This window comes from Hippoglossus stenolepis, chromosome 17 (assembly GCF_022539355.2).
Source record: "Hippoglossus stenolepis isolate QCI-W04-F060 chromosome 17, HSTE1.2, whole genome shotgun sequence".
Lineage (NCBI taxonomy): Eukaryota > Metazoa > Chordata > Actinopteri > Pleuronectiformes > Pleuronectidae > Hippoglossus > Hippoglossus stenolepis.
This window is the reverse complement of record NC_061499.1, coordinates 22580303-22607793: the sequence shown is the minus strand read 5'-3', so window position 1 is coordinate 22607793 and position 27491 is coordinate 22580303. Positions and strand designations below refer to the sequence as shown.

The 27491-nt window shown below is 40.0% G+C and overlaps 1 protein-coding gene across 1 annotated transcript in view; it reads right to left on the bottom strand.

The window, feature by feature from the left end:
* abcf1 (ATP-binding cassette, sub-family F (GCN20), member 1) overlaps nucleotides 1-27491 on the bottom strand; it is a 46575-nt gene that overhangs the window by 6681 nt on the left and 12403 nt on the right. Inside the window, exons 13-21 of the mRNA XM_035182883.1 lie at nucleotides 23556-23641; nucleotides 23326-23465; nucleotides 12753-12901; nucleotides 12579-12662; nucleotides 8966-9090; nucleotides 7461-7573; nucleotides 1996-2170; nucleotides 1449-1523; nucleotides 366-436 (exon numbers count right to left, since the gene is read on the bottom strand). Coding sequence (XP_035038774.1) covers nucleotides 366-436; nucleotides 1449-1523; nucleotides 1996-2170; nucleotides 7461-7573; nucleotides 8966-9090; nucleotides 12579-12662; nucleotides 12753-12901; nucleotides 23326-23465; nucleotides 23556-23641 — 1018 coding nt within the window. The remainder of the gene's footprint in view (nucleotides 1-365; nucleotides 437-1448; nucleotides 1524-1995; nucleotides 2171-7460; nucleotides 7574-8965; nucleotides 9091-12578; nucleotides 12663-12752; nucleotides 12902-23325; nucleotides 23466-23555; nucleotides 23642-27491) is intronic.

Below are 27491 nucleotides of genomic sequence, written 5' to 3'. Positions count from 1 at the left end.
AACAAACTCAAAGTTCATCCAGTAACTGTGACTCAGACCCGCACAACGTTCAGGAGCATTTGGACCATTGTTTCTTCAAAACTGAGGGTAAACAGTCTGAATGCTTGTGTCAATTTAATATTTGGTTTTTTTGTTTAGTAATTTTTGTTTTTTCGCTTTATGGGTATTCGGTATAGATTGATGAGGGACAACATGTATTCAAACAATTTAACTACAAGGCTGCAACAAAACAAAATGATGAAGTAAAGGGGTCTGAATACTTTTTGAATGCACTGCACATAAATGCAGATCATTCCAAAGGGTTCACTTACCTTTGCCGGTGGGTATTTAAAAACATTTAAAGCTTTAAACATCTCCTCACTTACAGGATTTAGTTTCCCAGTGAGAAGCAGCAGCAGGGTACTCTTCCCAACACCATTGGGTCCAACTATACAAACTACAGAAGAAAGAAGAAAGTAATGTCAGAGTATAAATAAACAGTGGGCACACTTCTTTGAGATGAGAAGGTCAGCTGCAGACTGACCAAAACTCAACATGATCGACAAGGGTGGTACTGCTGCTTTTTGGGCCATGATCTCATCATTAACAATATAGTAACCTCCTTGTACACCTCCATGTTTAGTTCTGTTTACATGGCAAAATTAGAGAAATAAGAAGAAATATATTTGTGGCACGCAAAGTTGCTACCGGGGTATCCTAACGACAGCCAGTGACTTTATTTAGCTAACAGGAGCAAACATAAATTCAAACAAAACAATAAATTGCCCGCACAACCTTTTCAGGTCCAGGCTCCTCAGCCTCTCATGGCAGCTCTCTTAGCTGCCTTTTAAACTATAGAGCAGAGGTCTTCAACAGGGGGGCGCGGAATTTTGGGTTGATTAGACAATTGATATTTTTTAATTTTAAATTTTTTTTCCCAACCAATTTTGTTCCCACAAATTTAAATGTCTTTATGTCACATTAACATGAATCCAACATATTGTAGTGAACGGATAAATGGAGGCAGAAGACGTTCTCTTTCAGTCAGCAATGCATACATAACAACAAAGTGCTGCTTATAGATGCACTGTATGAATGTGTGTGAATGGGTGAATGTAAAACTGTACTGTAAAGAACTTTGAGTGGTCATCAAGACTAGAAAAGCGCTATATAAATACAAAACCATTTACCATTTACACATTCAGCGACACACTAATAAAAACATGAATATATGAACCTGTGTATTATTTGAATAGCTTAGTATTGAATGCACAATAACAGGGTAGCTATGTTTATACATGGCACTAGGCCCAGTTTAATATAAAGCAGGCCAAGGGGTCCTTGGCCTGAAAAACGTTGAAGACCCCTGCTCTAGAGAGTTATCAGCTAACAGCCACCACCCCGAGGTACTGATTCACCTCCCATCATCCACTGACACAAGTACACAGGCAAAGAGGCAGCAATCTTACTCCTGGAGTCCATGTCAATTCCAAAGTCCACGTTTTTGAATAAAGACTTCTGACCATCATATCCAAAGTCAACACCTGGATAGAAAAACAATGGAGTCAAAATGTTTTCATAGTGTTTAAGACAATGTGAAAATATGAATATATTACATTACATGTCATTTAGCTGATGCTTTTATCGAAAGCGACTTCCAATTAGTGCATTCAACATCTATGAGGGGCCATTAGGGGTTCAGCATCTTGCCCAAGGACACTTTTGCATGGGCTGGGATTCGTGCTGCCGACCTTTTAGTTGGAGGACGACCACTCTACCCCTCAGCCACATCCCCCCCGGTATATATACTATAGTTTAATAATATATTAAACAAGCAACATTTACTATGGTATCTTATGGCTTTTCATTCCTGAGACTGTTGTCCTAAACATGACTGAAAGGTTTTATGTTATCAATCCTCACTTGTCACTTCTCACCTCCTGTAACATCTAAAAAACTAAAAGTGACAGGTGCCCTGAGCAGTAAGCTGTACCAGCAGTGTTTAAATGTACTTACTATGTAGTCCCAGTATGGGTGGTGAAAGTGGAGGTGGGTTGGGGAAAGTAAACTTGACAGTGTATTCTTTAGGCCTCTTCAGCAGCTCCGTGGCATCCTGGCTTTCCTCCTCCTGACCTCCTTTCTTCTTGCCTCTCTGCTGCTTTCTGGTCAGGGCCTCCTTAGTCTGCTTCTCCTGAGGGGAACATTTTAAAGAAAACTTAAACCAGCTGCGAGACCGAATAGATGGATAAGGCACTTGTGTCAATTGGGAATGGCAAGATGTTGAATCTATAGCTCTGCTTAAGTTTGGCGGGTAATGTTGTCCCCAAAATGTTAACTATGAAAGAGTAGTTGATGTGATAATGAAGCAACACATTTGTAAAAACTGTGTGTGTGTGTGTGTGTGTGTGTGTGTGTGTGCAGGCAAACATTATTGATCCCAAACTATATATCCACTGCTGCAAAAAATTAAGGGAACACTTAATTGTCACAGCATAGGCCCCAAAAAGGGAATGGTTTTGCATGTGGTGGCCACAGACAATTGCTCTCCCCTTATCCTTCCGGACTGATTTTTCTCTAGTTCTCTTCCCGTTCTCTTCACAGATGGAAGCAGGTTCACACTGAGCACCATTTTGCTAGATGCGCACAGACACGCTCCCTGCGCACTGGACATTTAACTGCCTTGGCGCAAAAAATAGGTCCCTATGTTTTCATTGACTAGTAATTTCAAACTGCACAAAAAATTAGTATCCATCTGGCCTCAGTGATGCACCCGGCTGCATTGAATGATTGCTCCTTGCAGCGCTCCTTGCAGGAATGCACAAGATTCTCTTTCTTTGTAGTTGTGGGCGTGGAGGTGGCTCAGGGAGCACCTCCAGCTGTACCAGGGGGGTAATTAGCACAGCTGATAGCTATTGGCTGATTACTTCCCTGGTTATATAGGCAACAGTTAGCTGCCACATAGGAGAGACACAGATACAAAGACTGAGGACTGTTACATGTGAAGAGAAGAGACTGAGCTGAGCTATGACATCTGGAAAAGATTATGTGCCAGGCAATTTATGTTCATTTATTTTGAGTTTATATTAATAATGGATAATGAGCAGTGAATCTCTGTTGTCTGGTTGTGTTGGGAGACCCTGGGTGGCAGGGGACCTCATTTACGTTTTAGCGAATTTTACACATTAATGATGTATTATGCCTATTTCACCCACCAAAACCCATCCACTATTCATCAGAAATGTAAATCTTTACGACCCTACCCACCCGACAAGCAGATCAACCGTGCACTGTTTTATAAATGAGGCCCCAGGTATTTCTGGGAATCCATGATGCCAGTTTCACCGATAAGATTGCCACTTCATTCAGCAGTAAAACATCCCCACATCATCAATGACCCCCCGTGGGGATGGTATCCTTCTCATGCCAGACATACCGCTAGTCCATGTGTCCAAACAGTTCCAGTTTCATTTCATCAGTCACCAAAAACTGCAGTTTTTTGCAATTCCCCCTAGCATATTCTCGTCATGACATAAGTCCTTTGTTTTTACACGCAATGCATTTCTTTCACTCCATGCAGGTGAACCTGATGTCCCTCTCTGTAGAAATGTTTTTTTTTCTTTCTTTCTTTCTTTCTTTCTTGCCACAATATCAACACTGATCATCACATAATGATCGACACTTCTAATAAAATCTCTCTCTCTCACACCTAATTTTAACCCTAAAACCAAGTCTTAACCAGTCCATTAAAGAGGGTCAGAAAGTGAGGACCGGCCAAAATGTCCTCACTCCGTTGGTTGTAGGCTCAAACCGGTCTTCTCTCACACACACACACACACACACACACACACACACACACACACACACACACACACACACACACACACACACACACACACACACACACGGAAATTCTGGACCGATACCGATATTTAAAACAACAATCTAGCCGATACCGATACCTGTTTATTACTTGAATAATATGAAAAACAGAAAAAGTGACAAGTGTAACTTTAGATGCCATGGATGGACATAGACACCTATTCAGCCAAATATTTAACAGTATCACCAGGCCTACTCAAGACATCATCTCAACTGTAAACAGATGCTTGCAATGCAGCCTTACAAAACACTAGCATAAACCCTTAGGGAATGCCATACAAATTCAAGTCAAAATGCAGTGCTACTACTAGCCTGCTGTGCAACACAACACAATAGGAGGCTCTGATTACAACAAATAAAATAAAAATATTTTTCGATGAAAACTGCCTGCCATACAACTACCTACTCAATGACAAAAATGTTACTTTCTGTACTTACAGTAACAGAGTAGACCAATACAAATATTATATTTGTTAAATTAAATAACAGCCCAATAAAAATATTTTGTTAAACAAATTAAAATAAATAATTTAAAAGTGACTAGAAAAGCAACATAAAATTAAATAAGTATGAAAAATAAAATAAATACAAAGTCAAATAGGGCTATCTTTCACAGTTTCACCTCTTGTATTTTTCATACACAATACACCTTCTTGTGTATCCATTGCAGTAGGCTGGCGGAGTTGAACATGGGCCTCAGTCTTTAACAAAACTAAATAGACACAAAAAAAAGCCTTCCCTTATAGTGGGCCTCTACTTCCTAGTAAGATGCATGTTTTTCTTTACAAAGACGAGCATCTCTGCCTTGTCAGGGGCCAGTCTATTTCTCTTCTCATACAAAATGTGAGCCTCAGTGCTGAAGAGCCGCTCACTGTCCACGCTTGTGCATGGGGCACACAGGTATTTGCGGGCGATTTGCGCCAGTGCTGGAAAACGCTGGTGATGTTCCTGCCAATATCTGAGTGCAGCTTCATTTCTGGGTTAAAATCATCTTCAGTCTGTTTCCTGGCGCGATACGCTCGCTCGCACGCCGAAACCATCGGTGAAGGGCGCTGGCGCTGGCGCGGCGCATCACAGCCCATGTTAACCGCACAAAGGTTTAACGGGGGTGGATGGGAGGCGCCTGGCTGTCCTTGGCGCTGCGCTTCAGCGCCCGGTGTAAACCCAACGTCAGTGTACCATAATCTGGATGCCAGATTGGCAGGCTGCAGAAAACATACCAATGAACATCGGCCAATGTTATCGGTGAAAGTCAAGTTTATTACCGATACGCCGATGGCAGTAAACGAGGCGAATATCGGCTGCTACCGATATACGGCCGATACATCGGTGCACCACTAACATATATACATATACATACATATATATATATACATATATATATATACATATATATACATCCTGCTGCTGGACAACAACCACTCCTCAGAGTTGGGGAACATTGTCAGAGCAGAAGGAAGCAAGTTTTCTTCCAGGACAACTTTGTACTTGGCTTGATTCATGCGTCCTTCACAAAGACAAATCCGCCCAATTCCAGCCTTGCTGAAGCACCCCCAGATCATCACCGATCCTCCTCCAAATTTCACAGTAGGTGCGAGACACTATGGCTTGTAGGCCTCTCCAGGTCTCCATCTAACCATTAGACGACCAGGTGTTGGGCAAAGCTGAAAACTGGACTCATCAGAGAAGATGACCTTACTCCAGTCCTCTATGGCCCAATCCTTATGGTCTTTTGCAAACCTCAGCCTGGCTCTTCTTCGCTTCTCATTGATGAAGGGCTTTTTTCTAGCTTTGCACGACTTCAGCCCTGCCCCTAGGAGCCTGTTTCTAGCCGTCCTCGCCATGCACTTCCCCCCAGCTGCCGTTTGCCATTCTTTTTGGAGGTCACTTGATGTCATCCTACGGTTGTTGAGTGACATTCAAATGAGTTGGCGGTCATCCCGGTGAGTGGAGTCGTTTTTGTCCTCTGCCGGTCTGTAGCTTTGTTGTCCCTAATGTCTGCTGCTTGACCTTGTTCTTATGAACCGCCGTCTTTGAAATTTTAAGGATGGAAGCAACCTGACGCTCACTATATCCTTCTGCCAGTAAAACCAGAATTGAACCCTTCTTTTCCTCATTCAAAACTTTTCTTTTTAACTCTTTTGGCATGGTCAAATTTTTTTATTCCAATTACTTTTGAGGTACTACTAGCACTGTTTCTGCCATCCAGCTGGTCCTATTGCAAGAGGATAGTGATGACCACAGCACTGGTTATTATACTTTTCTTCATTGAATAAGATTTGGTTCAGGTGATCACCTAATCAGTACCTCATTAAGTAGAATCAGGTCTGCCTGTATTGGAATTCAACAGACACTGGAATGGAATGGCTGCCATACACGTAGAGATGCTGATTTAAGAAAAATTTGGAGTGGTCTCTTAATTTATTCCAGAGCTGTATATATACACACGACTAGGGCTGTCAAAATTAACACGTTAACGCGGGATGATTAATTTGTGGAATTAACGTGTTAATTTTTTTTAACGCATGCGCAGAATGACCCGCCCCATGTACCCATACCCGCCCCACTCACTCACTCAGAGTGACACATGCAGTGAGATCAGAGCTTCTTCACGTGAAGCAGCCGGTCAGTGACTTTGTAGAAGAACAGTGAAATACAGAGTTTCTCTGGTCACAGCTGCTCAGTGATCAGCGCCGCTGCGTCATGATCAGAGCAGAAGCTGCAGTTGGTTTGTACTGAGCTGGAGTTTCTGTGTCCTCCTCCACTCTGCTCTCACTTGAACTAATAAACACTCATCACTAGTTATCAGGACCTGATCAGTACATGAAGTAACTTAGTGTTTGTTTGATTCACTCCAGAGTTTATGAGGCTGCATTTAAACATCATGGAAATGACTCGTCAACATGTTGTGCTCAGTACAACACGAGACGTGACACTCACAGTCAGGACTTAGTGTTAAAATGAGCGGGGCGACACGCAGACATGATCCGACATCATTGATTCATCACCAAACACATGACCGTACGTTTGTCACCTAAATCATCCCAATAGAAAATTAACTATGAACGTGAACTAGTTAATTTTCATCTGCATGAACTGAACTTGGAACTCGATCTCGAAGTGTGAACTGGCTAAACACTGCTTCTAAAGATGGGCTCAGATTCAGATTTCACATTTAATTGTGTAAAAGTTCGGTTGTTTGTTTGATTTAAAAAAGAAAATTCTATTCAACAATCCTACATTTGCAAAAAAAAAAAAATAAGAGCAAAGGCTATGTCATAAACATGTTCTTAATAACATCATCCTATGTTTGATCAGAGACATAGCAAAGAGACAGACAAATTTAATAATGGTGTGGTATGTTTTAGTTTGATTTTATTTTCAATCTTAACTATCGTTTGGACCGCCTTCTATCATTTATCTTTCCGTTCCCACAACAATATATAGAGAAAATGGGGATTTTCCGGGCATTTAGAAATGGTGATTAATCGTGATTAATCACAACTACCCTGTGATTAATCTGATTAAAATTTGTATCGTTTGACAGCCATAATATATACATATATATACTTGCATACATATATATTTCACTTCTTACTTACAGCCTGTTTTGTGGACTTTCCACCGGCCTTCAGCTCTTTCAGTTTCTTCTCCTGCTTGTCGTACAGCTTCTGTAGTTCTTTCTGCTTCTGCACATACATCTTCTTGAAGGTCACTGAAGGAAAAGCAAAATCATTCATGTAAAGCAGTATTTCCAAGATCCTTTTTCAGCCAACTATCAAACAAACTTGAAACACTAGGCTGCTGTAACGTATCAATTCTTTGTATTTAAACACAGTAATAATTCAGCCTATTTCAGCTGTAAGAGTGCCACAGAAATGACACAGCGCAAAAAACTGACAAACCACATGGAAAGAAAGAGACTTATGAGTGTGCAATACCGATAATGGCTAGAGCGTCCACACCTAATATATTCTGTAGGCCTACATTGATTGTCGGAGGCCTGATTATATATGATATGGTAATGGCCTTCCATCTTTATTTTATTATGTTTTTTTTCCTCTTCGACAATTAAAGGGGAAAGGGATGCCCCTCAAGGAGCGCGCATGCAGTTGATGGGCCAGTGACCTTAGTCAAGCAGCAGATCCTGATGAAAGCACAATGAGGGATTATTTCCAGAACTAGATTATAACCTTGGAGAACTTTCAGGAATGACTGTGACTCTTCCTCTGGGTGGTCGGTGGTGGTGAGATTGGAATACTCTCTCGGCAACCACACCTGCATAAAACTTTTGTCTTGGGACTTTTACATTATGGGACTGAGTTAAACTGACTATATAAGTTTTTAGACTAAGGGCATTGGGGTTTGGGGGGGGGGGGTTAATTTAGTTTGTATTGTTTAGGTTGATGTGTTGTGGTTGCCTCCCGACCTTTGTTTGCATTATGCCTTCCAGGTGGGACATGTGATTATTAAATTTTCTTCAATACAAGCTATATTAGATATTATATTAGATATTAGCAAGACATCTTTGTCAATTGTTAATATACATTTTTGTTCATTTGTTGGTGGGATAAAGTACAGGATTTCTGGTCTAATTTTGTATATTTGTATTATTGTAAGCAGGTCAACTGGCGGCATCCGTACACAGCGTGTCAGATCCACCCATTCCCTTAAATATAGTGTTTGATTTTTCACTCATGTTTTTCAAGTAAGGTGAAACAATTACACGTATAGCCATGCTTTCATTCAGCACTAGCACCAGCGCTAGCACTCGGTTCACTTTGGTGGAAAAGTGGTAACAGAACATCACCCGTCTGGGATTGCATGGAGAAAAAGACACTGAGGCAGCCAACTATAAATCTACAGAAGTTCTCCAAGGTGATCTGAACAACCTTCCTTCCATGTTCCTGAAACACTGTGTGCAGGTGTACTGAGGAGAACTGAGACGGTTTTAAGGCAAAAGAGGGTCACAACAAATATTCAAAATATTCATGGGATAATGTTTGAAAGAATCCTGACTATACTTTTAGTACCTAAAACTTTTGCACAGTACTGTATTTTCAGGATCATGTTAACTGAAAGATCTTGAAATAAATGGGATACTTACAGTAATTCCCTCTGTAATAGTAGAGTTTCTCGTTGTCTAAGTGGATGATATCCGTACACACATCATCAAGGAAACTCTGATCGTGGGAAACTATGAGAAGAGTCTTCTTCCAGCCTTGAAGGTAGCTGAAGTGACAAGGAGAACACACTTAATAAATGACCAACACATATGTTTTCTTGAAATATAATAGAACGACATTATGGCTGCAACAACTAATCAATTTAATTGATTATAAAAATAGTTGGCAACTCTTTTAGTAATGGATTAGTCGGGTCTGTTGATGCACAACACGGCACACACTGCAGCAGCATCTCCTGAGGTGGGAGCAGTACACCAGCAAATCCTGTGCCTTGTTTAGCTCACTTGACAACATCGTCTACTCTCTAGAGCGGAGGTACTGCAGGGGGGTCGCAAAATCTTTGGTTGATTAGACAGTTTTTTATATATATATATATATTTTTTTTTTTCAACCAATTTTTCCCCCACAAATTTAAATGTCTTTAAATACACATTAACATGAATCGGTGAATTATTTTAATAGCTCAGTGTTGTATGCAAGATGTATGTTTATAAATGGCAGTGGCACGGCCACCCTGTACCTTGCACATGTTTAAAATAAAAACATGAATATATGAACCTGTGTATTATTTAAATAGCTTAGTATTGAATGCACAATAACAGGGTGTATACATGGAACTAGGCCCAGTTTAATATAAAACACAATTTTATACAATATATATAGTAGGGGGTCCCTGCTCCATCTCTCCATCAGTTTGGGGGTCCTTGGCCTGAAAAACGTTGAAGGCCCCTGCTCTAGAGTCAACGTTTGAAAAATGCCAGAGATAAATGTTGCTAACAATGCAGTAGAAGTCTGCAAAAGTATAACAACACTTTACATTAATGCCTTCAGAGACGTTTGCTGCAAACTGTGTAAAGCTGATTTCACACTGAATAGTAGCACAACATCACTGTGGTATGAGCCTGAAGAGAAAACATGTTGGAGAAAATGTAGCTTTTGTCTTTTTATCCAATTGAGAAGCAAAATTGTCAACAGATTAATCGTTTATCAAAATAATAGTGAGTTGCAGTCCTGAACAACATCTTTACCAACATTGCAGCCAAATGACCAAATTTAAAGGCTAACCCAACTCTAAAGGGAATGTCTGAAAAGTAGGGACAAAGAGGTCATTACTGGAAGTAAAAAATAGATACACAGGGTCAATCTACCGTATAACCAGTGTGCCAGCTGTGCTGTGTGTAAAGCAGATTGCAGCTAATTCAGCTGTAGTAATAGTTTTTTCTTTATCACATAAGGCTAGTTTAAATGTTTTACCTGATGGCTGTTTTATCCTGTCCAAGTTTAGCTTAACCTGTTTCTATATAAAATGTCATTATCTTATTTTGTCCTAAATAGTCAGCTACATTTTTTTATGTAAAATGTTAGTGTGTTTTCATTTATTTTGTGTATCAATGTGACAGCTATCAAAGAGAATGTACTCTTCCTCTCATCATCATGCATATCAAAATGGAAGGATCTCTGTCTGGATTTCAATTTGCTCAAAAACAACTCAGTTGTATTGCTGAGGACCTACTGAAGTGCGCTGCTTAAGTTTTTGGGATAAACGGTTCTTGAGAAAATGTCGAACATCACTTTTCTACATGTTAGCTGGAGAACCTACACTATAGATGCTTTCAGAAATGCACTGAATTCCAGAGATCCTCTGCAGTTCACGGAGGAGGTGTATGTGTGAAATCAAATGTCCGAGTCAGAGCCTGTAGAGTTTCTGTGGACTCTTTGCCTGGCCCCCCTAGTTTAAAGTCTGCAGAAGGTCTGCAGAAGTGATATGAGAACACAGCAGGAGATCCCCCCCGCTGGATTCACTGCGAGCGAGTGGGGGGTTGATGGCGCTTTATATTGATGTAATTTATATAATATATGACCTTATATTATTATATTATATGACCTATATCCTTAGCGTACAGCGCTTGCTGCTTGCACCCTCTCAAAGTCTAGTCTTTGTTGCAAACTGACCGTGTTTCTGTGGGTCCCTCCATGTTGTATGAACGGTTCATCAAAACGGGATGGACGTACAGTGGACTTTTCCTTTTTAAACAGCCAACCACAGATCAGCTGTTCTTACGATGCGAGAGGCTGTAACCTAGGGCAACAGAGGGCTGTGTGCGTCCTGTTGATTTATTATTTGATGGTTTGTATGCAAAGAATCTTAATTTGTAAACTAAAGCTAGATAGAGAATAATAGTGCAGTAAAAAAGTACAATATTTGCCTCTGATATCTAATGGAGTAGTAAAGTAACATAAAATTGCAACACTCAAGTAAGGTAGCCCCTCAAATTTGTATACAGTTATTGAGTAAATTAGGTACTTAATTATATTCAATCACCGTTTACCCCACACCAGTACAAATAAATAATAATAAATTGCTGATTTACTGGTCTATATGATTTGATTTCAGTTGTTCTAGTCTCCTAGTCTACATATAGTCTCGTATATGGGTGACTACAGTTCATCCACCTTTTTAATAACGGCTTATTAAAGGGACCAACTTCTATGCTTTTGCATATTTCACCAGTGTCAAGATGTAAGGACAGCGTGATTTAGGATTACATACTTTCGGCTTAACTATCCAATAGGATGCGAACACCTACATTTAACAGAGAGTGACAGCAATTCTAGCCATTCATGGATGTTCTGTTAGAATGGGTGATGCAAGTGGAGGAAGATATATAAATGCAGATGATGTGGGAGACATCTTCAGACAACTGCTGATGTTACTCTGTTAGCGTTTGTATATTGTTCCACCTTCTGGTCTTGATGCATCATTATGCTACATTAAAATCTTCTGCATAAGACACCAGCTGCTGCCTGAGTTCTCCTTTCCCCAGCTTCCAGAAAACTTCCAAAACAATGTCGATGTGCTGTAAATAAAATCACGTGATCTCTGCAGCGGAATTAATATTTTAAATCCTGCTACACCACCCCTAGCTCTAATCCTCCAGAGGATTTGTTGTTGTTGTGAATCCGTCTAAGCAGAGAACCTCCCGCTTCGTTGTGCATGTGTGAAAGGCAAACTGCGGAGAAAGTCCGGACCCAATCCTCCGCAGGACATGAAAACGGCTTATGAGGTCAATGCAGCACAGCACCCAAGGAATTTATTCACCAATGGTCAATTACAAAGTCCACCTCTCTACTTCTTCCATAATCATTTGTCCACAAATCCAATAATTTGTTCAAATATAAAGAAATTATGTCACAGATTGTTGAGAACTCAAATTAAATATCAAAGGTTTTGATATGTTTGAAACACAGGCTGAGAGTCGGAGGTAAATACCTGAAACCTCCCATTAGTCAGTTAGAATTGAAGACCTTGGATGGGGGGTGAAATGTCTTCAAAAATCACAAGCAAGTCCAGTTGCCTATGTACACTTGTACAACTTCTGATGATACCATGATTGAATGAGTGAGAATCTTCACAGATTCCCTCATCCATACACCAAAATGTATTAACTCAAATAGTCCATCCCATTTTTAATTCTAAATAAAAACTATAATAAAATGATTCAGGGAAATGCATTAAAATTAAATGCTTTATACTTATTGAGCCAAATGACAGCGTTCAGGTCCAGGTGGTTTGTGGGTTCATCCAGCATCAGCAGTGTGGGTTCCATGAACAGAGCTCTGTGGGTACAGAAGGATAAGAGTGAGTGAAACATCGTCTGACAGGTTAACATTGGTTCTGTTCCATCCATGAAGTTTGTCATGGTGTACCTGGCAAGGGAGACTCTCATTCTCCAACCTCCAGAGAACCTCTTGGTGGGTCTGTTTTGCATCTCAGGGGTAAAGGACAGACCAGCCAGAATCCTTCTGGCTTTGGCCTCAGCTGCTGCAGCTCCAATCACCCTCAGCTCTTCATAGACCTGATGAGGAGGAGAAACAGAAGCATTTACATGATTACACACAGAGTAATCAGGTTAATCCAGATTATCATATTTTTGGAAGTCAAATTTAAAGTGAGTTCCCCTGAAATGTCACTAATAATCTTTAATTGGACAGGAAACATGGGCAATTATAGCTAGTATAGTGCAGTAATGAACGATGTCAGTCAGTAAACCAGACATAGACCAGGATGCCACCAGCCTGCCCACATTGCTTACAAACCACACAGCCAACTTTGATCAAAGTAAACTTTGTACCACAAAAATATATGCGTAAGAAAATAAATAATCATGAACTTGATTTATTGACTTGTTCTATGTTTTTTAACATTGAAACAAGCTGTACGAAGCCGCCAGAATATAATTGGTTGCTATGGTTCTTGCAGGCAGACACTGTGGTCTACTTTCAGCCGGCTAGTTAACTTTTCATCCGATGTAGCGTCATCGCAACAACAATAGATTAGCAAAAAAAATCTTCAATCTGTTCTTTTAAAAGAGTTTAGGAAGAGCACCCGTCCCTCCCTCCATTAACCAAGCCCACTGAGCTCAGTTCATCAGACTCATTGGCCCACAAGTAGGTTAGCCTGGCTGCTTGCCCCCTAGCCCCGGAATGCTCTCCTGGTCAGTAATCTCAGCTGCTTTCCCATCAAAGATGTATGCAAGTCTTGATTGGAATACAGTGAACATAAGAACATGCTTCTCTTTAAATGTGACTAAAAGCACTTATGCCAGGCATTCAAAAATACATCAGGCTAGCAAGCACCACTCTATTTCACCGGAAAGGATTCAAAGCTACAGGGCAAACCAAACCGGGCTCTATAAAATCAAATGGCAGGGCATTGAGCATAGAAAAATGGTTGAAAGCACCACCTTGAAAATTTTAAATGAAGAGTCCCTGGCAGCATGTGTCACCTACATTCACAAAACTTGGTAGGCACATACAGTGCATCCAGAAGGTTTTCAGAACCTTTCAAGTTTTCAACATTTCGTTATGTTTCAGACTCATCTTAAAATGTATTCAATTCACTTTTTTCCTCATAAATCTACACACAATACTCCACAATGACAAAGCAAAACCAAGTTTTTTCAAGATCAACCAGGTTGGATGGGGAGCGTCAGTGCACAGCCATTTTCAGGTCTCTCCAGAGATGCTCTATTGGGTTCAGGTCTGAACTCTGGCTGGGCCACACAAGGACTTTCACCGAGTTTTCCTGAAGACACTCCTGTGTTTTCTTGGCGGTATGCTGCGGGTCGTTGTCTTGTTGAAATGTAAACCTTCGCCCCAGCGCACTCTGGAAAAGGTTTTCACTCAGGATAGCTCTATATTTTTCAGCATCCATCTTTCCCTCTATCCTGACAAGTCTCCCAGTCCCTGTTCCAGGAAAGCATCCCCTCAGCATGATGCTGCCACCACCATGTTTGACTGTAGGTATGGTATTAATGAAGCGATGCTCAGTGCAATTTTTGTTTCATCAGACCAGAGGATTTTGCTTCTTGTGGTCTTAAGAGTCATTTAGATGCTTTTTGGCAAACTCCCAGGGGGCTGCCATGTGCCTTTTAGTAAGGAATGGCTTACGTCTGGTCACTCTCCCATAAAAGGCCTGATTGATGGAGGGCTGCACTGATGGTTGTCCTTCTGTAAGGTTCTCCCATCTGCACAAAGGAACTCTGGATCTTCTTCATAGTGAGCATTGGGTTCTTGGTTACCCGTCTGACCAAGGCCCTTCATCCCCAATTGCTCAGTTTGGCTGGGCGGCAAGATCTAGGAAGACTGTTGGTGGTTCCAAATCTCTTCCATTTGAGAATGATGGAGGCTACAGTACTCTAGGGCACTTTCAATGCTGCAGAGCTGTTCTTGTATCCTTCCCCAGATCTGTGTCCTGACACAATTCTGTTTTGCAGGTCTACAGACAATTCTCTTGGCTTCATGGCTTGGCTTTCACTCTGACATACTGTATTCCATGACTGTGAGACCTTATATAGACAGGTGTGTGCCTTTCCCAATTATGTCCAATGGATTAAATTAGGCATAGGAGGACTCCAATCAAAATGTAGAAGCATCTCAAGGACCATTGATAGAAGCAGGATGCACCAGAGTTCAGTTGCAAGTGTCAAAACAAAGGGTCTGAATACATATGTAAATGTGATATTTCACTCTTCTATTTTTAATAAATTTACAAAAACACTCCAAAAAACAGTTTTTGCTTTGTCATTGTGGAGTATTGTGTGTAGATTTGTGAGGAAAAAAAGTGAATTGAATCCATTATAAGATGAGTTTGAAACATAACAAAATGTGGAAAACTTGAAAGGGTCTGAAAACTTTCCGGATGCACTGTATAGGATGACCAGGCGTAAGAACATGCCTCTGGAGATTATAGCCTCCAGAGGCATATGATCAAGAAATAACATCTTACTCATTCGCGCAGTGTCCAATGTTATCAACAGCACAAAGCTGACAACTAGTGTCCTGCCTGTACCATCGACACGTGATGCATTGATGTAATCGACATCATTGATAACGTAAATACGTCGATTTGCGGAACGTGTGTCGATGCATCGTAAGGAAGGTGGCTGCGCACAGTCAAAGCATGGACTCACCTGAAAAGCAACCTGAAGCAAAAAAAATCACCCACAATCATCTAGCATAGGTCACCAATAGGTGGGCCGCGGCCCGGACCCAGACACTGTTCTATACGGACCCAGACACTGTTCTATACGGACCCAGACACTGTTCTATACGGACCCAGACACTGTTCTATACGGACCCAGACACTGTTCTATACGGACCTAGACCTGTTATTAGTCTGTGACTGACCGTTTCTTTTTTAACCTGCGCTGCTTTTTCTGTCTTAACGGTAGTAAATCCTGGCAGCACACGGTAGAGTTTACTTCTCTCACTGAACAAGAGAAAGGGGGAACAAAGAGAAAAGTTAAAGCTGTATAGTTGTTAATAATTGTTGAGATTGTTTATATGTGTAATGTAGTTATATATTGAGAAAGGAGAAAAAGCAAAACTCAAACTACATCTTTTTATTATTTATTTCTAAAATTAACCAATATATTTTTAGATGCCTTTTTCAAAAGTTCTTTATTTTGTTTTTAAATGCTGACCTTATTTTACTTGAAACAAGAAAAGAACATTTTATTATTAGAGTACCATCCAGTTCAGTGTGAAAATTAATAATAAACATTGTTGAAATACTATTGAATTATAATTACTTTATTTTATTAGACAGTTAGTTTTTGACTTCATACAGCATTTATACTTAGTTATGCCTTAACTACTAGGCTACTTCAAGATCATTTTTTTGACAGACTGCTAAACTTGAATTTACACAGTGTTTTGATATTCCTCCAGAAAGGTAAATTCATTATTATATTAATCGAATAAGAAAAAATAACGATTAATCAACAAAATAATAAGATTAATTTATAAAAAAAGAATTGATTGATGCAGACAAGATTTTATTGTATGTGGTTTATTTAGCCTAATAGAAATTGATTCAAAGTTTAACTGGGTATTTTTAGCTGGATATTTTACACGTGGCATCTATTGCACTTCTGTGTGTCCTGGGAGAGGGATCCCTCACATATGGCTCTCTCTGAGGTTTCTACGTTTTTTGGTAATTTTTCAATACTCTTGTTGAGGGTTAAGGGCAGAAGATGTTGCACCTTGTTAAGCCCGATGAGACAAATTGCGTTGTTAAATATACAAATATGTTAAAATCACCATCGACAACTCTTTGGTACCCCCCACGCAGATCACTAGGAACCTGGGTGTGACACTCAACAGTCAATGCAGCAGCTCGACTGGTCTTCACCCTACCTAAGTTCACTCACACTTCTCCGCTCCCTTGACTGGTTACCAGTGGCTGCCCGCATACTGTCCCCATAGCTGTCCCTCACTGTGAGGGACAGCTAGCCACTCAACAAATCACGACTGTTTACTGTCCTGGCTCCTAAATGATGAAACAATCTCCCCATTGACATCAGGACAGCAGGAGGTCTACAGTGACACATGACCAGGCCTATCACCGGTCTCATTCTGGCGCATTTGACGATCTCTCTGGTAAACACAGCTGAAAGTCACGCTATGTTTGGATACCGCTATAGAAGACCAGCCACATATTTACAGTCGGTTACAAAAGGATGTTTCCGAACAGTAAGTTACACCGTCCTCATGTTTGTTCAAGTTTTAGCAGGACAGTCGGCCAATGTAGGAGTATCGTCCCGAGTTCGGATGCTGGACTGGTACCTGCTGGTTGGGGCTGAGTGACGAGTGCGAACCCATATGACTCATACGGGGGAGGAAGACATATTTCTTAGAATGGACTGAGTGAAAAAGTCAGCGGAGTGACTGTTTTCATACTTTGAGGGTCCCTACTGAGCCCCTTCAAGTAATTATGAATAGTAAAAGCCCAGATAATGTGTTTTACACAATATGGGCACTTTAAAAAGAAAACTGCTGGAAAAATATTTTCCTGGATAAATGGGGCATTGCTTCTTCTGCAACAATGAAGTTAAAACACAGCGCTGCGTCATAATCTGCAGTGTGTGTCTGTGTCTGCTCGTCTCTGTCCCTCTTCACACACAAACTGATAATCACAGGTATTTAGTAATTAATCGAGGATGTCGGATCATGACTCCGGATTGTTTCGGTCACTTATACCCTGATGCCCTCACTGTGTGCGTCACGTTTCATGCTGTGTAGCAGGTTTAAACATGTTTCTCATAAACTCTGGAGCATTCAAACAAACAAAGTACACGTCAGTACTGTACGTGTCCTAATAACTTCTGATCAGTGATGACGTTTATTATAAAGTGAGCACACAGGACGTCGTGATCCTGGGGCACGTTCTAAAACAAAGAACATAGTGGAAAACATGAATCGATTATGTTCAGTCACTGCATCGATGCAGAGTCGTCATCCTTTATGCAGTAGGCCAAACATTAGCATGTGTGCTGCTGCTGCTCCTACACTCTGTTCTGTGTGCGTCAAGGGTGAGGTCCTAACTTGACGTGGGTTTAAGTCTATTCCAGCCACATGATTGGTTCTGCGCGGTGCTATTCTCATTATCATTGGCAGCGATCATATCATTCATTTCATTGGTTGACCAGTGGTCAACACCTCACCTGGCATTCTATTGGTTGGGGAATTTGGACAGGGTTGTTGCCAAAGAAAATCCAAGAGCAGAGGAGAAATCTGAGAGCAGATGATTCACGAGCGCGCAGAAAGCAGCCAGAGTGCTGAGAAGGGCTGAAACTTGGAGCACAGGAAATCCGTGTGAGCAAGAATATATCTGAGTGCAAGCACACAGTTTGAGCAGAAGCAGAGCAAATTTAAGTGCAAACAGGGGCAATTTGAGTGCAAGGGCAGGGTTTTGATGGAAAGTCATACACGATCTGAACATAAATTCAACAAGTCATGCGCTCAAACTGAAAGACCACGCTCTTGAATAAAGATAGGAAAAAAGCTCCATACAGCTCTGAATCAAAATCACGTGTCAGACTAACATAACAGCTGTTTTGGGGTTGCACAGAGGAGCTGCCTTGGACCTTTATTATTCTCACTTTACATGCTGCCACTAGGTGACATCATCAGAGCGCACAATGTTTGTTTCGATAGTTATAGTAGATGAGTGAATTTTTATTTTTGGGTGAAATATCCCTTTCTGAACTACTCCGTTATTCTTTTTCCTTATTTTGTTACCTTGTAGGGCTGTATTTTTTTAAATGGGGAAATTAGTTTGGTTGTAATGTTGAGTTAACTTGCAAAATAGTCTTTGATGTTGACACCAACATGAAAAAAAAAATCGTAATAAGATCTTTGATCGTGATCCTGCCTGAAAAAAATCATGATATGATATTTTTGCCAAATCGCCCACCCCTTATATCATTACATCTGACAAATGAGAAGAAAACTATGCTATGGAGACTAAATTCAAATTAACTTAAAAAGACATGATGAATTAAATTCAGATGTATATAGGTAACAATGATCATGGTGAGGTGTCCCCATCCGTGCTGTAGGACAAACAGAGAGCATAAAGATAAATTGGATAAGAAAATAAATCAGGAAATATATACATAGAAAGTTAAAAAAATTGATTAAGGAGATTCAAAAGAAACTAATGTACATGAAACAAAGATATTATGAAGGTGGAACTAAATCTGCTAATTTAAACTGCTGTCATACAGGTTGAGAGAGCAGTAGGCACACAATAGTATTTACAAAATAAGGGGTCCCTATAATAATCATAAATAAAAACTGAGGATATCCCCCCCAAAAAAATATATATATATATATATTATTATTAAAATTAATATTCTTAACCAGTTGTAAATATCAGAGTCCAGGTGAAGTGGAGTTCTTAAATTTACCATGTGTATCTGAGGAATACAAGGCTCTGACAAGAGAGGAAATATACAGACATTTTCTAATTAAAAACAAACAAATCCCTGGATGCGGATGAGTACACCTCAGAGTGATAAAAATCTGTAAAGAGAAGCATTAATCCTTTTGATACAAAACTGTGTGCTGAAGGAGGGATATGAACATTTATTTTATTATTAGAGTACTCTCCAGTAAAGTGTGAAAAATTATAATAAACATTGTTAAAATACTATTAAATATTACTTTCTTTATTTTATTTGACAGTTTTGACTTAATACAGACATTGATACAACTACTAGGCTACTCGAAAGATATGGGACTGTAAAAGGCAGATTAGAAATTCAGATTGGGCTATTTTTTGTTGTGGAATAATGCCTTGCAGTGCATATTTTGTTTTTTTCAGATTTATTTGTATTTAAGAGAAGATGATTAAATAAATATAAAGGACAAGTTTTTTTAAATATTTTTTTGGATAAATTCATTATTATATTAATCGAGTAATACAAAATAATCGTTCAATTAATCAAAATATTAGTCGTTAGATAATCGATAAAAAAATAAATAGGTGCAGCCCTAACGAGTAATGAATTATTTCCCTAACCCCCCTACAGACACAGGACGACCGGACCTTTAATGTGCATCTGATCGACAGGTGATGACATGTTTAGCCGCATGTTGTCTTTTAACCGCTGGCTGTCGAGGTGGTGTCCTGTAAACGGTGTGGGCTTTGTAGATAATTGGCAAACGTTTTGGAGGAAACCTGGTCTTGTTAGGAGAGACGGCGTTCATCCCACTTGGGATGGGGCAGCTCTCATCTAGGAATATTACTCAGTCTAAAAAATGACAACCCAGAGTTGGGACCAGGACGCATAGCTGCAGTGCTACACACTTCTCTGCGCTCCCTCTGGATCAGTCACACAACCACAAACCCATAGAGACTGTGTCTGTCCACCGTCCCATTAAATTATTTAAATCAAACATTAACAGAGGGAGAATTCTGCACAAAAAACTTCTAAAAATTAACCTCTGCAACAACTCAACAAACAAAGACTTTTAAATGTGGACTTTTAGACATAGGTTCACTATCATCGAAGGCTATTTTATTAAATGAACTAGTCTCAGATCAAAAAATAGATTTATTGTCCCTCACTGAGACGTGGCTGCATCCCGATGAATATGTCAGCCTAAATGAATCTACTCCCACCAGTCACGTAAATTCACATGTTCCCAGAGAATTTGGTCGAGGAGGTGGAGTTGCTGCTATTTTTAACTCCAGTCTATCAATTAATCCTAAACCTAAACTAAGCTACAACTCATTTGAATGTCTTGTTCTTAGTCTTCCACGCCAATCCAAGAAATACCAACAGCCAATCATATTTGCTGTAGTTTACCGTGCCCCTGGGGCTTATACTGAATTTTTAACAGAATTCCCTGAGTTTTTATCAAACCTAGTCCTAAAAACAGATAAAATTATTATTGTTGGTGACTTTAATATTCATGTTGACAATAATAATGATAGCCTTAGCGTAGCATTTATTTCAGTATTAGACTCAATTGGTTTCAGTCAGTGTGTACACCAACCTACTTATTGTTGTAACACACACTTGACCTTGTATTATCATACGGTGTCAAAACTGAACATCTTATAGTATTTCCACGTAATCCGATTCTATCAGACCATCATTTAATAACCTTCGATTTCTCATTATCAGAATATATGCCACTAATAAAAAACTCCTTTTCTAGATGTCTACCTGATAGTGCTGTAGCTAAATTTAAGGAAATAATTCCAATTACATTTAAACCTGTATTATCCGTCGATATAACCAACGAATTCTTTAAATACCCTAGCTCCACTGAGATTGACCATCTTGTCGATAGCTCTGTAAAGTCATTACGATTAACATTAGACTCCATAGCGCTTCTAAAAAAGAAACGTGTAAAACATAGTAAATTAGCTCCGTGGTATAATTCCAACAAACATGAATTAAAACAAGCGTCAAGAAAACTAGAAAGTAAGTGGCGCTCCAGCAACCATGTTGAAAATCACGTAGCCTGGAAAAATTGTGTTATGACCCTCTTTAATGATAAAATTCTAACTATTAGAAATACAATCAACCATCTCCTTCCCTCAGTTGGCAGAAAAACTAGTTCACTCCTTTGTTACATCCAGACTTGATTATTGTAATTCCTTATTATCAGGCTCCAGCAGTAAGTCGTTAAAGACTCTGCAGCTTGTCCAAAATGCTGCAGCACGTGTCCTGACAAGAACCAAGAAAAGAGAACACATTTCTCCTGTATTAGCTTCACTACACTGGCTTCCGGTTAAATCTAGAATAGAATTAAAAATTCTCCTCCTCACCTACAAGGCCCTTAATAATATGGCACCATTATACCTCAAAGAGCTGATAGTACCATATCAACCCACTAGAGCACTGCGCTCCCAGAATTCAGGCTTGCTTGTCGTCCCTAAAGTCTCTAAAAGTAGAGTAGGAGCCAGAGCTTTCAGCATCAAGCTCCTCTCCTGTGGAATCATCTCCCACTTTCAATTCGGGAGGCAGACACCATCTGTACGTTTAAGAGTAGGCTTAAAACCTTCCTTTACGATAAAGCTTATAGTTAGAGCCGGTCCAGGCTTGTCCTAGACCTGCTCTTAGTTATGCTGCTATAGGTCTAGAAGGTCGGGGGACACATGACACACAGAGCTTCTCTTTCCAGCTTCTCCTTCCTCTTCTCAATCCTTATTACATCAAAGAAATTAATATCTCATCAATACATGTTACTGACTTGACTTCTTCCCCGGAGTCCCTTTGCCTTATCGTCCACAGATCCAGGGCCGCGGCTGAGGCCACATCGTGGAATATGATGGTGGATCGCGAATCAGAGATCGTAATGGTGGATCCTGTATGGCGGATCCTATACCTAGCTGGCTGATTGTGATAATAATGGTGGATCATGATCGTGGTGGCTGCTGACCATGGACTATGATTACAACAAGACTGCTTGATATAAAATATTTCTCCTCAGATACTCAACCATTACTGACAATAATCCATCAATTCATTCACCTTCAGTTATGCTTCAAAATGTTTATTCTATCAATGCTGCTAATACCCTTATCTTTCTGATGTTCTCCTTTACACGTGACATCTATTGCACTTCTGTCCGTCCTGGGAGAGGGATCCCTCACATGTGGCTCTCTCTGAGGTTTCTACGTTCTTTTTACCCTGTTAAAAGGTTTTTTAGTAGTTTTTCCTTACTCTTGTTGAGGGTTAAGGACAGAGGATGTCACACCTTGTTAAAGCCCTATGAGACAAATTGTGATTTGTGAATATGGACTATACAAATAAAATTTGATTGATTGATTCTGAAGCAGCAGTGTTATAAATATTCAGTGGAGTCCACATCGCGATGCATCTAAGAGAAATGTCCAAAGCTCTAGTGCTCAGCTCTGTGCAGGTTACAGCATTCAGCGCCTCATTCAGCCCAGGTGAATTTTTTTAAAACATCTTCACTCCGGAGGACACGCTACAGAAAAGTATTAATTTTGTGTCTTCCACCTCCGGCCCTTCAATTTCTGCTGTTGTGAGATTCTTGTGTTTTTTACCTTTACCTTTACTTCAACTGTTCAATTTAGAATGATTCTGATTCACGAACATACGCATTGGTGGTGAGAACAAAATCGCCTGGTGCGCATGTGTCGTGAATCCTGCGGCGATTTTGCGCACGCACTTATTTTCTGCGCAGAGTAAGAACGTATCTGCGCACATAAGTAAATGAGGCCCATTGAGACTAGAACTTCCACTGACATGTAAGGCAGCAAAATAAGTAATAAGTAATAAATAAGTATGTATATGGATAGAAGTGCATGGGTGGATATGGAGATATGTTGTTTTATTTATTTATTATTTTTACACAGCTATTTTTCTAATTGTTCATGTGTGAAATAAAGAAAAAGAAAATGTTGATGTGAAAGACAAGTGAAATGTGTAATGTCAAAGAGAGCATTCACCTTTTCCAGCCGCTCAGCGACACTGTCCTCTCCCTTTTCGAGACGAACCTGGAGCCGTTTCTCCTCCTCCAGAAGCTTCAGGCGGCGAGTGTCTGCTTTCAGCACAGCCTGCACTGCCGGCGTGTCATCAGCTACCACCTCTAACATAAACAAAGTACACATAGTCAGTGGAAATAAGAGCATTGAAAGAGACAGAAATGATGGAAGGCACATTGTAGCAGGTAACTTACCCTGTTCACACAGTAGCACATCAATGTTGGGTGGAATACTGAGAGCTCTGTTAGCTATGTGTTTTAGTAATGTGGTCTTTCCTTTGCTGAAAAAAAGAGAACACTTAATCACACTTCAATTATCATTCATGCACAAGTGGACAATAAGCAAGACATCAGCCATCACTACAAGCCATAGTTTCTTGGCTACTTGTCATCACACAAAGAAACCAGTGGCTACTCAGAGTGGCAGAACAGGCAGAATCTTTAAGAGACCAAGGGAGACCAAGCTTCTTCAAAATGGTCAAGTAATAGTTATGGTTAAACTTTATATAAAGCTTCAGCAAGACTAGTCTTAATGATGTATGTAAGTTAATTAGACTAGTCTTGGATTATTAACAGATTTTGACTTGTATTCATGTGTTAACAGATATTATTTTGGTGAGAGAGCATGATTAAGCAAGAAAGACAGCTGAGACAAACAAGAAAGCTGTTGTTTTCTCATGACTAGCACAAGCAGATCTATTATTTTCCTTATGTTGAAATTTGGACGTTTAATCACACGAAGCCGTGCAAAGCAAGTTTGTATCTCGATGGAAAACAGACATCTCAGAACCACATCTGTTAACAGTGCAATCTCACTACTCAACTACTCAACAATACTTGCAGCAAATGTGCAGGAATATACATGAAACGTATAAATTTGTCCTGTAGCAATTCTCAAACTGAGACCGAAGTCTCAGTCCAAACATCTATGGTTTTGTGTCGTGATTCCAGAAGACAGAACCGCAACATGCCACCCTGCCCCACCCCACATGGGACATACTGGATGCGGCTGTGCCGCAGATCAACTGAATGTTGCGGTTATCTGTTCTTCACACTAGCAGTGTGTCTGCAGCAGTGCTGCTATTGCCAGCGCTATGTTTTTACTTAGGGTTTCCCTAGAAAATGGCCATAAATGTGTGAGTGTGTCAGTGAGAGCAAGCAAGTGCAGGAGCAGAAGATGCACGGCTTCATACTGTATAGTACTGGTATTTATTTGAGAATCTAGGACTACTTTAAACAAGGAAATATAGTAGTCATACCAGAAACCTCACAATGGCTGTATTTATATGAAGAATTAACTTAAAGAACGTTCCAGTCCCAGCAGAGCCGGGGGGTTAGGAGGCTGTGCCACCACCTTTTCATGACCCTAGGGGGAGTCCTGATGCCGTCTCCAAAGGAGCCTGCCGCTGCTGCCGGGCTGCATCCCATCAACTGCTTCCCTTCCTCTCTCTCCCCCCACTCCCACACAGAGAGTTCACAAAGTTCTCAGAGCGCACCAAGTCACTGACGAAAGCGGCGGAGCCAGAGGGTCCATTGACGCCTCAGCCTTGCCTAATGCCAGCAAAGGCAGGTATTAGCTTTCTTCGCCCACTCCCCATCTCAACTGCATCCCATGTAAAAGCCTTCACAATGAGGCGGTCTATTTAAACGGTCGGAGCTCCATCCCTCCTGCTTGGTCCTCCTTCATGATGCTGCTGAGCTAGCTGTTTAGCTAATTTGCTAAAGACTAACATGCTAACCACCTATTAGCAGGCTTGGGTCGAGCTAGCACCATCAGCTAGCTATTAGCTGGCCAACTGAAACAAACTCCACTTCGATTTGGGGGCACTTTGGAAGGGATTGCTGCTGCTTCACTTCAAAAATAATACATTTATTTATACAGCACCTTTCATACATAAAATGCAGCTCAAAGAGCTTTACAATAAAATCAATAAAATCAAAGACTGCTTCCCCAAACTTTTTATAGTTTGTTTTTGGGATATAGAGCAAGCTTGGCCGGCCCGGCAGGTAGACGACCTGAGGGAACAGTTTGGAACATACTCCGATAAACAATCAGAGATGTACGAGGGTGCTGTACCATTAAGAGACTTAAAAATAAGTAAAATAATTTTAAAATCAATCCTCAGGAAGCTAGTGTAAAGACACTAAAACCGGACTAATGTGATCTCTTCCCATTTCTCGTTAAAACCCTGGCTGCTGAATTTTGTACAAGTTGTAGTCGATCAATGGATTTTTTCGGTAATCCTGAATCCAGTGCATTACTGTAGTCCAGGCGAGAAAGTATAAAAGCATGAGTCACCTTTTTGGCATCTTCCAGAGTGAGGTACGGTCTTACGCTTGCAAGGTTTCTTAAACGATAAAAGGCAATCTTTGTGACATTGTTTGTGTGTGAATTAAAATCTAGTTCTGAGTCAAATGTAACAACCAGGTTCTTTACTTTTGATTTATTGTGATGCGCCAGACTTCCATGTTTGCTAATAATGTTTCGTCTCTGATCATCAGTACCAATTACAAGAATTTCAGTTTTATCTTTGTTTAATTTGAGAAAATTGTTGCTCATCCATTTTTCCACGCTGAAGAGGCAATTTATAACTTGGTTTGGAGCATCAGATTCATCTGGTGCTACGGATATATATAATTGAGTATCATCAGCATAACAATGATAGCTGACACCATGGTCACTAATAATTTTTCCCAGTGGTAGCATATATAGGCAAAATAACAATGGACCAAGAATGGAACGCTGTGGAATGCCGAAAAGGCTGGGGCGTCATAAGGAAGGTGGCTGCGCATAGCCAAAGCATGGACTCACCTGAAGAGTAAGCTGAAGTGAAAAATAATTGCCCACGATCATCTAGCATAGGTCACGAATAGGCTAAAAAAATATGTCCTGCCAGTAAGTTATGTTTTTAACCAGTTTAGAACTGTGCCTGTGATACCAATCCAACTTTCCAGTCCTTTCTAAAACCAGACTGAAATCATTGTGTATATGATTCATGAATAGGAATTCATCTAACTGTTTAGATATGGCCTTTTTAGAACTTTGCTAATGAAAGGCAGTTTGGAAATGGGTCTGTATTTGTTTAGCATAGAGGAATCAAGATTTGTGTTTTTAAGAAGGGGATTTACCAGAGCTATTTCCAGTGAACAATTTAAAATGACTAAAAGATTGAGAATAAAACTGTCTAAAACCTCTTTTAAAAAAAATCTAGTTGGGATTGCATCCAGTGAGCATGTGGAAGACTTCAGTTGTGCAATAATTTTACTAAGTTCCGCTTCACTGATCAAAATCTGTGAAGCGGAACTTTGTAAAATTATTGTGTGAGAAAATGATTGTCTGGGAAGAGGTTGGGGTTGAGTTATTTGAGTTGGGGTTGAGTTATTTAATGTATCTATTTGATGTATCTATGGTGTTTACAATACTGGCATGGATATTTATTATCTTTTTTTCCATAAATTCTGCAAACTCTTCACATTTTATCGTGAGGCAGGTCATGTATATTCCGAGCGCTGCGACGGATTTGAAAGGTGATTTATTTTTGAAAATAATTTCTATTTTCATTTAATACTTTAGAGAAATATGCCTGTCTCACAGTGCACAGCTTTGTTGTAGGTGAGGAGGGATCTTGTGAGAATCTCTATGTGGGTTGTCAATTTTCTTTTTCTCCACATTCTCTCAGCTCTACGGCATTCCCTCTTTAGCAGACGTATTCTCATTTTTCCAATGGCATTAGTTTAGTATGTGATTTCTTTTTTGATTTCTCAGGTGCCACACTGTCAAGAGCTGATCTTAATTTAGAGTTAAAATGATTTACTATTTCATGTATAGATTTAAAATTCCTCTGCAGAGCTTGATTTAGCATGTCGGGACAGAACTCGGCAGCTGAGGATTAACATAGATAGCGTTTCTTAAAGAGATATTCTGTTCCATTTTGTCTCCTGCCATATATGATCACATCAAAAAACAAACAATAGTGATCTGACAGGTTAATATCAAAAATCTTGTTAAAAAAATATCTACACTTTTGGAGATCACTAAATCTAGTGTGTGGCCTTGGTTATGAGTAGGCCTGGCAATATGTTGAGTAAAATCCAAAGAGTTTAGAAGTCCGAGGTGTCATCAATATGCAG